The sequence below is a fragment of the Dreissena polymorpha genome, chromosome 1 (genome assembly GCF_020536995.1).
Source record: "Dreissena polymorpha isolate Duluth1 chromosome 1, UMN_Dpol_1.0, whole genome shotgun sequence".
Lineage (NCBI taxonomy): Eukaryota > Metazoa > Mollusca > Bivalvia > Myida > Dreissenidae > Dreissena > Dreissena polymorpha.
The window spans coordinates 81,742,337-81,760,174 of NC_068355.1; the positions used below are offsets into that span (position 1 = coordinate 81,742,337).

Consider the following 17,838-nt stretch of genomic DNA (forward strand, 5'->3'; position numbering starts at 1 on the left):
CTTTTATCGCAGCGCTTTCAAACAATTAATTTTATCTGGTGTATATTATCTTTTATCATCTTTTCAAGACAATAAATGCTAAAGAATGCGAAAACGCATTATTCTAAACTCTTGCTAATAAAACCACAAAATTGTTTTGCGATTGTATTGCCTCATCAATAACCAAATTCCACATTTGTATATCCCCGATTTAGGCAATGCTTGTTGCATTCGATCATGCCAAAGACTTGAGTAAAGTATTATCTTTGCATTGAACTGTTATTTACTCAAAAGCGTTTCGCACAGCTTTCAACTGGCAATAACCGATACGAAACTTTGTAATATTAATTCTACGATTAACATAAGTATCGCAACGATTTAAGATCCGCGTGTACTCAATAAAGCAATTTGAATGTTAAGATACGCCTGTACTTGATAAAGCAATTTAAATGTTTATGAACTTTGGGCCATTATATAAAAATTTATATTGGTTTAAAGTTGGTTAAACGTGTGCTTTTCAAAATGAAAAGTACTCCAAAGTCCTTGACGCACGGTATAATTATGTACTTACATACGATCTACCTATTACACAAGTTTAAGGATTTTAAGTTGTAATAAAAATGTAATTGTGTTCTTTCTTTCAATGTTTCCCTAATGCTGTGATATTTTGCACCCAAAGTTGGAAAAAAAAAACAACCGAACAACTAAGGTTTCTGAGACTTTCAAAGTTACCAAACACTTGATTTGTTTACATCATTTTAGCGAACCATTTATTTACAATTTTCACTCTAATCAACATAATTTCAATAACGCAAGACTTATAAGGTATATATGTTTACATAAATATACGAAGATGCATTTATGATAATATATACGATGACACGAGTGTTATTAAAAAATATAAGCACAACAGTTATGTTACCACCCTCGGACACCCCCAACCAAAACAAAAAACAATCCCTCGTTATTTTTCAAAGAAAAAAAACAGCAATAGAATAAAAAGTACACATATAGGGTAGAAGCTTTTATGATGTATCATTGATTTAAACAGATAACAAAGTATTACAAATCGAACAGTATAATTTTTTTTAGTTTTACTGCAATAATTTTATGTCGCAGTTTCTCATACAAGGACGTCTAAGATTTCCACAAATGAAAATGCCAACAACCATGATGCAGATGAGAATCGAAGATGTTACATAAACCAGTGCAGTCTATCGTATATGCTATACAACTATATTAAACTGTGCAGAACAACATTTTTTTAACGGACACAATCGGGCCCAAAATAGTTCAAATTACTCACACAAGAAATGAAATTTATAATAACCTAGTTTGCCTATAAAGAATAGGCAATTCAAATTGAGCAAACGTGCGTTTAATTTTGTGAAAATGGTGGATAGTTCATGGTCAACTCGTATTGGAACAAACAGTATGCTTTCATAGTACCTTCGCAGATCAAGATTAAATTACTTACATACGCATACGTATTCAATAACGGTTGTCCATAATTTAAAGTGAACTTTTCACGTTTTAGTAAATTGACAAAATTGAAAAAAGATGTTAGGGGATTCGCAAATTTTCGGTTTAGTTATGATATTTGTGAGGAAACAGTATTACTGTACATTTGCCATGGTCTAATATAGCCATTATATGCATCTTTTGACGATTTAAAAACCTAAAAATTATAAAGCGTTGCAACGCGAAATGATTGAATAATTTGGAGAGATCTGTTGTTGTCGTTTAAATTTGTGAAACTACGAAGATTGCTTATATAACGTATAAAATACGCACGCTATGTATGCTTGGCAGGATAGCTCAGTCGGCTGATGCGTTTTTACTTCATGATTCCGGGGGTCACTGGTTCGAGCCCTTCTAAGGGCTACTTTTTTTTCCTTTTTTAAATTTTATTTTTGATTTTTTACTGGAGCTTTTAAAATTTAATGTTTACATTTATCAATATACAGCATTTAATGACAAACTTCAAAACATGCCAAAATCTGTCAAAAGGCCCCTTTAAAAGCAAGGAGAAAATGTGACTGAGTAAATTAAGTGACTTTCCGTTTTTTTTATATATCTTATTTAACCCATTTATGCCTAGTGGACTCTCCCATCCTTGTAAATTGGATTAATTTATTTCAAATATTAGGGAAGTCTAGAATATGTATTTCTATATTTTTGAATATTTCTAACAGAAATTCCTTTTAGCAAACAGCGCAGACCCTGATGAGACGCCGCATTATTTGCGGCGTCTCATCTGGGTCTACGCCGTATGCCAAGGCCTTTTTTCTAGACGCTAGGCATAAATGGGTTAATGTTTATATGTGTATATAAACGATTTTAAGTTAAGTGTCCCTGCCGCGGATTCGAAACGGGACGTCTCGTTAAACGAAACAACAACAGAGATATTTGATAAACTGAGTCGTAGATCTTTTTTTATCGAATTTTTGTTGCTTTACGCACATATTCAGGACAACGTTCGGCTCAATAAGGCGATGTGACACGAAGTTCATTACAGTTCCGATACAGTTCTAAAAATCACTGTATGAGTTTGTATATAACCTTTTTGATATTTCTTTTTTTTCCTTTTAATTTATTTATTTGTAACGGATACTTGTTTACTTAAATTTGGTTAAGGTCAATTTAATTAAAACAAAAACAACCAACAACACATTTATCGTTTGTGCGACATACGTATAAGTTTAATTTAAAAATGCCTTCTTAACATTCCAATAAAACTATACTACAGAAAGATCCAAATGTAGTTTTTATACATGTACATAACATAAATTTAATATTATTAAATCACCGATGGCAAAATGGAAAGAAGTTGGCTTAAGGCATTGAAATAATGAAATATAAAAGATAACAATCTTGAATAAGCGATAATTTTAATAAAACCTATACAATAATGTATGAAAATATCACAACTCGACTGTCGAATACTTAATTCTTTTCACTACAATACAATGCCGTAGAACTTATATTGATTAAAAATGGTTGACAGCTAATGACATAAGATGCACGTTTAGTACGACATTTAAAATGGCACGAGATAATTTATCACACTTGAACACGCGTTTTACGTGAAGGAAGTGGTAATGTGTTTGATTTATATTCATGAAAAACAATCTGTCCTCTCTGACAGTAAACTACTGAAAGCAAACGAGCCTCTCTCTGGGTCAACGGGCCGTTATGTATGTGCAGAAAGTGTTGTCTCAGATTGGCCAGTGCAGTTCGCACAGGCTAATAAAGGACGACAATTTCCTCATTTATTGAATATTGCTATCTGCGGAGTGCACATGCTAATATTTGGCGACACTACTTAAATGCATTAAGCACGGTTTTCCAAGAGCGATGCTCACATATGAAGCATGCTCCTTGAACCAAGTTACATTTCTTTGCTTAGTTTTAATGAAATAAGAATAATAAAATGCGCATTATGTGGAACAGTTTTCGGCCAGAAAACAACAACAACATATAATTCACCAGTCAGTTGCCACACTTTTATCAGCCGGTTAAATGAGTCGTGTTCTGAGAAAAAACTGGGCATAATGCATGTGCGTAAAGTGTCGTCCAAGATTAGCATGTGCAGTTCGCACAGGCTAATCAAGGACGACACTTTCCGCCTAAACTTGATTTTCGGTAAGGAGGGACTTCCTTGAAACTAAAAATAGCATAAAAGCGAAAAGTGTCGTCCATGAGAAGCCTTTGCGGACTGCACAGGCTAATCTGGGACGACACTTTACGCACATGCATTAAGCCCAGTTTTCTCAGAATAAGACACAAGTTTTTATACAGTAAACACAATTGCTCATAGCTAATTCCAACAACATTGACATGGTGTTTGAGGGTTTGCCCACAAATCATATCGATAATTTATTTTCATAGTATTATTTTGGATATTTAAGTGAATCTTTTATAATGGGATGAAAATGTATCATAATTTATTTTGGTTAATGTAACGTTTATAATAAATTATATACATCGCGATAATACAAAAGGTAAATGGGATCTGTTCGCATGTTTACATGATATTTACGTAAGCCAATATAGGCCACAGTTTGATATATTTAATCACCAGAAAAACAGCAGGTCAACTAAAATTAGCAAATTATGGATGACAAGCTTTTACTGTTTCACCGATTACGCTTGATGAGTAGCCATACGGAGACTCCTGTTTTAACACATGTCGTAGTCAAGACGGTTATTTCAATGGTTTGACTATATATCTTTTCCGAAGTTACGAGCCAATTTTGGGAAATGTGTATTTTGCAAAGTCTATTGGTACTTGTCAAAGAGTATTGGTCTTTTTGACATTAAACATATTTGTCACAGAGTAGCTAAAGCATCTTCTAGTTAGATGTTTTCCCAATATATATCTTGTTACATCTTGCCCATCACTACGTTATTATTCACTACGTAATAGCAATAACAAAACTTAAACAGGCCCATTATTTATAAGCGTTTTCCATATGACAAACTAGGTACAGAACAAACCAATAACATGTTAAATTCAAGTGATATATCTAAGCAATAACGCATACTGAAAGTCATCAAATAACATTCCTGACTGCTTAGTTTTATTTCATATAAGCTACAATATTTACGGAGATAAGCTGATAAGTCTGTTATTCTACATGGTCCATTGTTCACACACTGTGTGAGTCCGGATCCCTTTTATATATAAACAGATCAGCTGAGAGAGAATTTAAGACACGTCATGCAAAAATCGGTCCTCTTCCATATGCGACCAACGTAGCTCTAAACCAGCATTCGCCATCTCGCCGTCTGGTAAGGAGCTACACTGTTCGCTTAAAATCCAGAATTGTTTCGTAGTCTCATTGGGGGACTTTGACCAGTCTGGGCGGATGCACATAGTAAGTTAAAACCTATTTATTTTAGTTCGATTGCATCGAAAGCCTCAGGCTTATTGAAACGCCCTCGAGTCCGTTTCCTGGGCCTAGAACCAGTACTGGGTGTTTTTTTTTGTTTTTTTTTTTGGGGGGGGGGAGGGGGGAGGATATAAAGAACGCTCCCACAGTTGGAATCGAACCCGTGACCTCCAGGTGGCTAGGCGGACAACATATCTATTACACCACGGCAACCATGATGCGCATAGTTACACTCGTCGCACATGGAAAAATCACATTTTTTGCATTGTTAGGCTCAAATCAGCACGCAGCGACGTAGAAACAAAATAAGTTATGGTAATATAATTATGACAAATTAAAAGAAACGAGTACATTATTTAACCCGTCCTATTTAAGACGTCTTACGGTTCCTTCGAAAATAATAATGTACCACAAACAGTTATACCTATTTTACATACAATTAACATAAATGTTAATGGGACACATCCTGCTTTAAATCCTCTTGTGCATAAAGGTTAAAATGTCCAAGCTGTGTGATTGATATGGTTTACATAACAATGCGACGACCATTTAACAGCGTGGTTCTAAAGGAGAATAAACAGAAAACACATTCATGCACACAGGTCCCACCCCCTGTACGTCGATAATCCAAACTGAGTTGGATAATTCAAACTGAAGAAAAAAAGTCGGCCGAAACTGAAACTGAAAGGTAGGTTATTTGATCATTTCTGCTAATATAGTAACTATAAGGACGTAATTGATCTACACATGTGATAATGAATGTCTGACACACACATGCGTTTTGATTGTTGCAATGATTTAATAGTTTTCTAGTAAAAACGATAAATTTGTCTTTGGAAAATGCTAATTTTCATGAAATGCGACCTATGTGATCAATTATTTACACGTTAATTGACAAAAAAGCGAACGAAACTGTAACAGAGATATGCCAAATTATATCATGAATTTCCTTTCAAATTTTACTTTTAACGCCTAATGTGTTTCTGTGTTAAAATCATGTGTTTGCAGGACGGGTATAAAAGTTTATGGATAAATCCAAACTGATATGACAATTTCTGTGGATAATAACCAAACTCAAAATGGATAATTCACAAACTGCGATATATTGAACATGTTTTCCAAAGACAGGTTATATATTATTCTTTGAGAACAACTATTAATAACCAAAAACTCACACATTGTGTACAATGGAATATAAAAAATACTTTCAAAGAACATCAACATTCATTTATTTGTTATTATTATACTTGTATTTTTTTACTGAAGACCACATTGTAAAAAATAAATTATTTCTTAATGTGAATTCTTCATGAAATAAAGTTATTATTATTTTATTTTTATTTTTTTATCATTATTATTATTGTCATTATTATAGCTTGAAAAGCATAGAAATCGAGCAATGTCCCTACTTATTAATAAATTACTTGATTTAAAGAGATTCGAAGCTGCACTTGCCTCGCTGATTCATGTATTTGTCACCATATTAGAGGTTTCGAAAATTATTTGAGGCATTACTGATCTGATTCATTATACATTATATCAGAAAGATTGCATCGAATGGTACACACATATTTAAGGGGCATATCGACGGCTAGTATAGCATTTTACTTTCCGAAATATATTTACACATTGAAAAGAACATATTTAATGATGCCTTAATACACAGACATAGATATTAAAAATCTTCTGTAAATAATGTATTTTAATAACAATAAAAAAAAATCCCCGTGACCCTTTTCGCCGGCGAGGGAAAATTGAAGTAGTAGTAGTAAAATATTAACGAGTGAATTGTACAGTACCCCGCTATGCGCATGCTTACAGACGATAAACGGCAGTCACTATTAACGGTATTTTAGCATAGAAAGCTTGCGAGTTCTATATGGAATGACTTTGAACCCTATTGAAACCTTGGTTTGAATAATATTTGTTGACATTTAACTAGTTTCTTTCCGATTTCATCAATTACGTATTATTCCTTCCGATTTTATGTTAATAAAATTTGGAATTTTTGTAATTTCGAAGATTTGATACTTCATTATATAGGGAAATTCCGTCGATTCGCTCCTTTAAACTGGTGGCAAATAGTTTTAAAGCCGGGGCATGGACACATAGTATTGGCTTTATTTCGCTACGTGGTAGGACCAGACTAATAGAGGCATTCGTATGAAAATGCTTATTTATTTTCAACATGTGAATACAGGTTTATGAAATATATATGCTTTTGTTGTCAGAAAATAAATAAATGTCGAAATATTTTACAAGAGTGCTTCTTTACATTAAGATATCTTGCAGTTTGGTCATAATCCATCAACTTCCTAATGTTAGTTTGGAATTATCCATACACTAGTTAGGTCATTATCCAATTTGTATATTCTTGTTCCAAACAAATACGAATATATTGCGTTGTCGAGCATTTACGCCAATCAAATTTATTACATACATATACGACAGGTTAATACATAAGTCCAAGCATTAAAACATTTAAAACATTCGATTACAATTGTTTTTGGCCTAAAACTTTCGACAATTTTATTTACTTTTTCCAAATTTTCAAACATATTCATTTTATTTCGATGAAATTGTGTTTAATTGTTATGGGTTTATTAGCTCATTGTATCCGGCAAATAACATTTTATCAAAAAGAAACGTTTATTATGTCACAACTTACCTCAAATAAACGTGTTCTTAGAAATAAATGACTGGAGTCTTTATTTCTGTCGCCATTTTCTCTTCAGTTTGAATTATCCTACTCAGTTTGGATTATCAACGTACAGGGGGGGGGGGGGGGGGGGGTACAATTTTATCAATTGTTTCTTTGACTGCTTTGAGAATAGTCGCGGTTGACGAATCTGATAAGAGCGTTTCTTTTCAAAGTTATCGGGAGTATGCCATGAGCGTACTTTTGTTCTCTGAGGTAAATCGCAGCCCAAATACAAATTGTTTAAATCACCTAAGACGAGGAATATAAACCGCTTACGTGCCGCTGTACATGTATTTACCGTATGGGCGAGATCGACCATGTAACCACACAAAAAACTTGAAATAATGCCGCGTACTATTTGTAAACATTTCTCGGATATTAAAGAGACTGTCCAACAGTCATAAGCGTCGTTCGACGCGAATCGATATTTTGGGGAACTACGAGGATTGTATATAGCTAAAAAAATACCTCCGCATTAGTCGTGAGCATGAATGGTCGAGTGGTAAAGTAGGAATACATTTTACTCCATGACACTAGGGGTCAGTGGTTCGAGCCCTGTGGAGGTTTACGTTTATTTCTTTTTTTTTAAATTTGTATTCTTATTTTTTACTGGGATTTTTAGTTCAAATGTTTAAATTTATCAATATAAAGCATTTTAGCAGTTAATGACAAGCTTTAATACATGCCAAAATCTGTTGGACATTCCCTTTAATTAAGCTGGCATCCAAGCGGAACAAGTGGGTGAATTATAGAAAATTACTATTTAAACTAATGACCAACTAGCAAGAATATAATAATATATTTTGTTTAACACAGACACGTTCACACATCCAAAGACAGACACGTGAATTACAAATACTAGAGAGTTGATATGTAAATCATGCACATTAATATTATCATTATGTATACCAGCTGTCGCACTTCTAACACAACCCAGGTCTTTCAAATATTTTCTAACAAAGAAGTTCGTTTAATATCGTCGAAATTTGAAGACATATACTATTTAAATCTCATAGGATTTGAATGCCTATAAATGTTTATAAAATAACTTAAGTTCCCCGAGTCATAATACTATCATACAACGAGCTGTAATTAACTCTCAAAAAATGAAAAGCAAAACTATTACAGTACATCATTTAATGTTTTAACTCACAACGGAAATAATAAGTCGATGTCAATTTATCATACAGTAAATAAGGATTCATTTCAGGTTGCTCCATTTCATGTATGTAAACTTATTCCACTAATGTCAGGTATTGATTTAATAAAGAAACCATAGTATATAATGAATGCCTGTAGAATTGCCATCCAGTTCAAACAAATTTACCATGGTTGTGCTAGAACTGTTGGCTGTGCAGTTAGCGCACTGGTTGGTAAATACACTTCTCAACAAAGCGACCTCGGTTAAATTCCCGTTTAACGTTTGATCTTGAATTCATGCCTTATCAAATAGCGCAATCTCAGTTTCACCTAGGCCTACATATATTTACAATTATTTTGTTTATTCTTCGAGTAAATTTAAGCTAAGTTAAAGTTGCGGAATTCTAATCACATGGTTTGAAGTTCCTGTAAATATCAACAATATAAAATTCGCCAAATGTTTCACCGCGTGCATATCTTAAATGCATATATTTAAAACTAATACGACGCTAAAATAAAAGCGTCTTTGATTTTTTAACTGTGTACAGAACACGTAATTAGTCGCGTAGGGAGAAATGATACTATTACACTAAACATTTCATTTTTCATTAACTGGAAACATAACCTGAATGATATGTTCTGTAGCCACAAGAGTGTGAATACGAATTTCGCATATTCATCTTACTTCTTCGCGTATTGATTTTCGACTCCTTCATATGTAGGTCACACGCACATGTATTGCGACTAACACTACAGTAAGCAACGTTGAATACTTCACTAAATGACCTACAAACAAAAATACAATTAAAATCACTTACCACCTGCTAAGCTTTTTCTTTCTTACTTCACCATCGTTACTCGTTGTTTTCTTATCGGGTTGTTTTAAAATCAAGAACAAAACATATTTTATTTTTGACTTTCCTCTTTGAGCCATTTCTCGTATTGTTTATAAATAAATAACATGCTGCGTAACTCCTTACCGAAGCTGTCAACAGAGTTGCCGTTCGTTACGCAGCGGACCGTTTGTGCTGAGGCCAAGACACGTAATCAAAGCGCTGGAGGCGATACAGTTGTTCAATATTGCATAAATTTGGACGCATCTCCTTTTTCAAAAGTAAGTTATCTCTTTTTAAATCGCAAATTTGAAATAAGGACAACGCATTGAAATGTTATAAGAATGCGTCTTTAGGCACAAGTCGAGATGTGAGTGAACTGTTATAATTCTATTGATGTCATGTCCAGTTGTATACGTTTTGAAAGTATATAAAATATGATGAACATTGCATTATGAGAACCAGTTAATATAACATAAAATTTGCAATCACCATCTTTTGAAATGAATATCGTTGGGATATTGAATACCTATCACACTAAGAATGTTATTACATGATGGGAATACTCTTGACAAAACTTTTTATATAGGTATATACAATTCGATAATTGATGAAAATAGATAAATAATAAACTTGTGAGCAATACTTTTTATACTCACGAATTCGCTAGTCATAAAGACAACGGTGTTGAGCCGTACTTTGTTGTTGATGCATTACTTACCTAGCAGTTTACACGGTGTCAAGCAGTCTCTGATCTAAACATCAGTACAAAACTCCGATGCGCTTCTTTCGGCATAGCTGTTGTACCCAGCTGTCCACCTTTAATAAACTTTACATAAAGCCAGCGGACCAGGATGAATACATTTGAATATTTAATTGGCTGATAAGAGAGAAATACGCTGAACTTTTGCCACATCACTCTGTCTGTGCACAGCGTAAAGGATGTTAATATACTGTTCAGTGTAAGGAATTCCGGACTACTCTCTGCATGCTCAACACTTAGACACAAATTGTGGCCCAGTTACAATTACGCGTTACAATCCATCTCGCATAATTTCAGGGTCTTGACTCGGTCACTTAATAGACTATCGATAACAATTGATTACACAGGTTTGCTGTTAAGATGAGAAAACGAACACTACCGAAATATCCCGGTAGTCTAGTTTCACAAAAAGATGAAATTCTTTTAATTATTTAGCCACAAATGTTTGCTGTACTCGCTCAGCCCGTCTGGAAATCGTTACTCAACGCCTAAATAGGCTACCCTTATTTGCCAGTTTGCTATAAATAAGTTTGAATTCAATACTAAATCGAAAAGCATCGTGCAAAATTGTGTAAGTTACAATACGCGATGAAATTTTTAAAGACGTCATACGAAAATGTATCTAATGCCATATGCGGCCAGCATAGCTATAGCCCAGTCTGCGCATCTCACAGTCTGGTCAAGAGATACATAATAAGACCACAAAACCTTGCGTGATTGTTTATCATACCACCACATTGATATCTGCCTGATATAACGTTGCCTTATATATTTTTTATTATTATACCTCACTTTTATTTACAATGCTAAACTCCCATAGGCCATCGTGACATAGAAATACTGTCAGACCCAGCGGGAATAAATTTACTGTCCAAAATATACTGTATCCCGCTGCCATAGCAATCACGTGCCACCAGCGGGAAAACATTTACTGACAAAAAAATACTGTATCCCGCTGCCTTAGCAATCACGTGCGGAATGTTCGAAAATTATACTGTCCCATTCGCGCATGCGCAGTACGCAGTTTTGCGTGTCCGTTGTATTTGGATAATTAAAATATCGATTGCAGCTGAAACTGTGCTGTAGAATAGATTAATGTCATTATTTAAGCTTTGACAGGAGTCGAAAAGAAAATCAATTTAGTATAAACGACACGCTTACCTCAAAGGCAACTTTTACGCTTCCAGTGTCTGTTCTTAAGGTGTTATGCATGACAAACACACAATCCGAAATACGTTTTGGATTCGTTTGATGCTTTAAACAAATATTTTACTGTTAAAAAAACCCCACCACGTCCATATTGTTGTCCCAAAATGTTTCGTCACCGAAATGACGCCACACAAGTACGTCATAAATTGCGTAATCAAGTGATGAAAATAAAATACGGAAAGCTGGTTCTGTAATATATTTTTAAAGAAATAATTGACGACTAAGAAAATTGATGGGATAAATTGATTACTAGGTCGGTGCCGAATAAAGCGAAGTTCATATTGCTCTGCCCATAAATCTGAACCACTCAACATATTAATGGTTGTTCATTGCTGAAATTAAATTCAATTATTGAATATTAAAATTGTTCATGGTTCATATAAATTGTTCATTTTTAAATAGTTTATTCGGTATAATAAAATAAATATTACATGTCTGACAGGGTGACAGTAAATTTGTCAACTTTCGGAAAAATACTGTCAACCTTGGCTTCGCCTCGGTTGACAGTATTTCCTCAAGTTGACAAAATTACTGTCACCCTGTCAGCCATGTAATATTTATATAATATCATGGTCAATAGGAAGTTCTTATATTAGTCAATGATAGGAGGTCATATTACTCAGAATAAACAATGCAGTAATCATTTTTAGTAAAATCGAATCAGATTCAACAAAACAAACAATTTGATATCAAGATGTAATATATTTTAAACACAAACTGCAACACAAACTGCAAAACACATTTTTACAAGTATTAAGCGCGCGTGCCCATGACGTCATTACTAACACGTCAAACGATAAAAGTCATATTCTTTCCCGCTAAAACTGCGGCTTTTTAGCGATTTTTTTTCATTATTTCCTCAAAATCGGGAACGTAGAGGTATGATAAACAGAAAAACAGGTTACTGTCTGATCTTTTTGTAATATATCAGGCTCGGCACGAATAAAATAACGGCTCGGCAAGCCTCGCCGTTATATTATTCTAAGCCTTACCTGATATAATACAAAAAGATAATAATAATAATTATAATAATAATAATAAGAAGAAGAAGAAGAATAATAATAATAAGAATAATAATAATAATAAAAGCTTTATTTACAGAAGGTAACACATAAAGACAATGACACATTATACATATTATGTAGATGAATCAATACTTTTTATAATGTGGCCTTCTTAAAATAACATACATAAATAGGTCTACAATAATTAAAATATTCAAACAATATTTTCTTACACCAATACATCACACACATTTTGCCTTTTAGACAGACACACGTGAAATATCATTGATTAGAAAAAACAACAACAACAACACATGACATATTATTGATTAGAAAATAAATGTGCTTTATATTGCCTTTTAAAAGAAGAGATAGAGCATGCCATTCTTATTCCAATTGGTATACTGTTCCAAATATCCATCCTATGGTATGAAAAAGCTCGTTTCTTATAACCTGTATTCGCGTTGGTATCAACAATATCGTTATGGGTGGCAGATCTTAAGTTATATTTGTGATTTTGAGAAAAAGTTATAATATAATTTAAAAATACTGGAGTCTGATTGTTGACACATTTATATATCAAGATTGCCGTGTGGTATTTACATCTATTATTAAACGAGAGCCAATTAAGCTGTAAATACAATTCTTTTGATGGTGTTCTATTTGGTTTTTGGAGAATGACTTTCGCTGCGCGTTTTTGTAAAATATTCACTTTTGTTAAATTGGTTTTATTAGCGTTGCCCCAGATTGTACAACAGTAATCGAAACAGGTTAGAATATATGAATTATGAAATAATTTCTTCATATCAAAAGTGAGATAATTTGATATCTTTTTTAGTAGAGTTATTTAACTGCTTATTAGCTCATCTATTTTTTGAAAAAAAGAGCTATTGTCATCACCTTGGCGTCGGCGTCGGCGTCGGCGTTGGCGTTGGCGTTGGCGTTGGCGTCGGCGTCCGGTTAAGTTTTGCGTTTAGGTACACTTTTCTCAGAAAGTATCAATGCTATTGCATTCAAACTTGGTACACTTACTTACTATCATGAGGGGACTTGGCAGGCAAAGTTAGATAACTCTGGCGTGCATTTTGACAGAATTATGTGCCCTTTTTATACTTAGAAAATTTAAAATTTTGGTTAAGTTTTGCGTTTAGGTCCACTTTTCTCAGAAAGTATCAATGCTATTGCATTCAAACTTGGTACACTTACTTACTATAATGAGGGGACTGGGCAGGCAAAATTAGATAATTCTGGCGTGCATTTTGACAGAATTATGTGCCCTTTTTATATTTAGAAAATTGTAAATTTTGGTTAAGTTTTGTGTTTAGGTCCATTTTATTCCTTAAGTATCAAAGCTATTGCTTTCATACTTGCAACACTTACTAACTATTATAAGGGGACTGTGCAGGCAAAGTAATGTAACTCTGACTGGCATTTTGACAGAATTATGTGCCCTTTTTATACTTAGAAAATTGAAAATTTAGTTAAGTTTTGTGTTTAGGTCCACTTTATTCCTACAGTATCAAAGCTATTGCTTTCATACTTGCAACACTTATTTACTATCATAAGGGGACTGTGCAGGCAAAGTTATGTAACTCTGACTGGCATTTGGACGAAATTATGGGCCCTTTATACTTCGAAAATTGAAAATTTGGTTAAGTTTTGTGTTTTGGTCCACTTTACCCCTAAAGTATCATAGATATTGCTTTCATACTTGGAACACTCGCAAACTATCATAAGGGTACAGTAAAAGGACAAGTTGCATAACTCTGGTTGTCATTTTTACTGAATTATGGCCCTTTTTTACTTAGTAACTTTGAATATTTGGTTAAATTTTGTGTTTCGATCCACTTTACTTCTTAAGTATCAAGGCTATTGCTTTCAAACTTCAAATACTTTAATGCTATCATGAGGTTACTGTACCTGGCAAGTTGAATTTTACCTTAAATTATTAAATTTTGCTAAAATTGCCATAACTTCTTTATTTATGATTAGATTTGATTGATACTTTGACAAAACTACTCCTACCTGACATACCACAATAGACTCCACCCAAACCATCCCCCGTGCCCCCCCTACCCCCCTTCCCCCCCTTCCCCCCTTCCCCCCCCTAATTTTTTTTTAAAGATCATCTCACAAATGACCACCACACCCTCACACTATACCCCCCCCACCCACCCCCCCCCCCAAATTAATTTTTTTAAACGGTTAAAAAACACAAATATTTATTTTTATTATTTCATGTTTGAAATACCGTCCAGCCATCGCAACCAAGAATCCCCCACCCCCCTCCCCCACCCGAATCCCCCCCTAATTTCTTTTTAAGATCATCTCACAAATTACCACCACACCTCACACTATACCCCCCCCCCCACCCCCACCCCACCCCCCCCCAAATTTTTTTTTGAAACGGTTAAAAAGCACAAATATTTATTTTTATTATTTTATGTTTGAAATACCGTCCAACTATCGCACCCAAGAATCCCCCCCCCCCACCCCCCCCCCATTTTTTTTGCGTTTTTTTCCGCATTTTTGGAAGATAACGTAATAAATGTCTACACCCCTACACCCCTCTTCACTCCACCCCTCCATCCTTTGTGATTGAAAATGAGAGTCCCTTCACCTTTAAAAAGAAAATAGATGAGCGGTCTGCACCCGCAAGGCGGTGCTCTTGTTTTAGATTATGTTTTATCAATGTGTACTTTCCATTGCAGATGTTTGTCAACATAAAATCCTAAAATTTTATGGCTAGTGACATTTTCAATAGCATTATTATCTATTTTCAGATCAAGGTTGATATTCTTAATTTTTTGTAATGAGCTAATAAGCATGCATTTTTATTTATTAGGGTTTATCATCGTTATTGAGGGTGCACCATTTTTGTATGGAATAAATATCATTTTGTAAGTTAGTTTGAATTTCTGATTGATTGACCCCTGTAGCATATAGTGTCGAGTCATCAGCATACAAGTCTATGTCTGATTGGTTCAATAATAATCCATTATCATTTATATAAATAAGAAACAAGAGAGGGCCTAAACCTTGAGAGACACCACTCTTAATAGTTAGAGGGGTATACAAACTAGTCCCTAGTTCAACGCATTGTTGTCTTTGACTCAGATAAGAATGAAAAAGGGACAAGGTAACATTCGAAAAGTGATGGAGTTTAAGTTTGCACAACAGAATTTCAATCAAAAGCTTTTTTCATGTCAATAAAAACAGAACCAATACAATTACCATTATCTACATCTTTTAGCCACTCATCAATAAGTCGAATCAGTGCTGTTTGGCAAGAATGATTTTCTCTAAACCCTGACCGATGTTTATTCAACATATTTGTTATTCGAAAGAATTCTTTCAATTCATTTGAAAGATGTCTTTCGAATATTTTGGATATAGTTGACAAACTTGAAATCGGACGATAGTTATTACAGTCCTCTCTGTCTGAGCCTTTATATATGGGTAGAACATACGCTTCTTTTAACAAATAGGGGACAATTCCTGTACGAATACAATTATTAATTATAGAGGTAATTGGTACAACAATATGCTCTCCACGGTATTTTATAATATTTGCACCGATCCCGTCGATTCCCGTAGCCTTAACATTTAAATTGCCAATTATTTTACTTACTTCGAGAGGGATAATGTAATATATAGAAAATTCATGCTGTTTTAAGGATTTGTCAAGATATAACTTCAAATAAGCAAAGTTTTATTCGTGAAATTTAAGCTTATCAACAATATTTGATATGTATGTAAAATGCTCATTTAAGGCAATTAGGGTCCTACTTTTGTCCTCAGCATACACATCGTTTACTAAAATTTTATTTGGCAAATTTACTCCGCAGTTTTGAACATTGTCATTATTAGATATCATTTTCATTTTTTTTTCCAAATATGTGCCGTACAAGAACCATTTTTAACAGCATTGTTGTAATAATCCTTCTTGCTTTTGCGAATTAGTGCCGTGGTTTTATTTCGTAAGAGTTTATAATTGTCCCAGTAACCTGGTATTCTCTATATAGCGGACAGCCTGGCCTCTTACAATGTTTGACTATAATAACACACATGTACGGAATCCGGATAGTGCCATCTATAATCTCGCTCTTCTTTCATCAACGGCAACACACGACACACGAAGCGATACACGATATTATGCGCGACAGTCGCGGCGACGCACACAAAACGCAAACAAAAAATGACTTTTTCTATATACGATCCGTTTAATTATTCCTTTTTTTAAACACGATATTCACATTATATGTCAATTGATGAATGAATATAGTTGAAGAACTGAAACCGCTGGCATAAATGATTCAACAATTTTGTTCGTAAATCAGTACCTAAGCTCATTCCGATTTTAAGAACTTGGTATCAACCTTAGTTATTCGCAAGCAAAATAAATTTTGTTTGAATTAGTGGCAAATCAATACCAATTACAGAAAACAAGGTGTATTAGATCTTAAATGCGTAGCATGCCCAATATCAACTGGGATTCAAACTATTGCTTCGGCTACGCAATTACCCTAAATCAGGAATCGCGAAAAACAAGGAATGTATTGTTTCAGGATAACTCATCAACATAATATTTATTGTAGGCACATTAGTCAAAGGATTTCCTATTTCAGGATTCCTATGTTAGCCAGAGATAGTATGTGAAGATGATTATCGGTTAGCTGTGTAAACATCATTTCCTTTTAAGAACAAATCTTACATATTATTTTGAAAACAATGCAAAATGTAATGCAAGATTATGTATGCGTTAGCAATACAGGTAATTCCGCCCTTATGTAAGCCTTTGCGTACGTTTTCGCCCTAAAGCATGCTCGTGCGTATATTTACACTGATGGTATTTCGCTCTAATACAAGCTCGTGCGAACGTTTACAAGGTAGGTAATTCCGCCGTAGTGTAAACCCGTGCGTATGTTAACACTGCAGGTATTCCGCCCTTATGCAAGTTCGTGCTTATGTTAACACTGTAGGGGTACGGGTTCCTAAGTCTTACACCTAACGATACGTAAAGGGATCAACTCTTATCAAGAACTTAGAAATTTAAATTTTATCTATTTTATTTTGACCCTAAAACGTTATGAACGTTTTATTAACATACCAGACCCTTGTACAGGATTGCGCCAAAGAGCAAGAGCTTGAATTACAAACACGTGACACCTCAGGCTGAGAACGAGACGGAAATCTTATCTCACTACTATCAGAGACGTACGTTTCCTGTACAAGTAGATACAATTACTTATATAATTAACATATATAATCATATCATGATGCAAAATATACAAGTAAATGAGTATATATCGAC

General features: G+C 34.1%; 1 protein-coding gene across 2 annotated transcripts in view; it reads right to left on the bottom strand.

The window, feature by feature from the left end:
* LOC127837834 (galactosylceramide sulfotransferase-like) overlaps window positions 1-9,678 on the bottom strand; it is a 29,880-nt gene extending 20,202 nt beyond the window's left edge. Inside the window, exon 1 of one of the 2 annotated variants that reach the window (XM_052365237.1) lies at window positions 9,537-9,678. In XM_052365237.1, coding sequence (XP_052221197.1) covers window positions 9,537-9,649 — 113 coding nt within the window. In that variant the 5' untranslated portion in view covers window positions 9,650-9,678. Of the gene's footprint in view, window positions 1-9,533 lie in introns of both variants that reach the window. The other variant, XM_052365227.1, reaches the window with a different exon arrangement.
* Window positions 9,679-17,838: the final 8,160 nt, after the last annotated feature.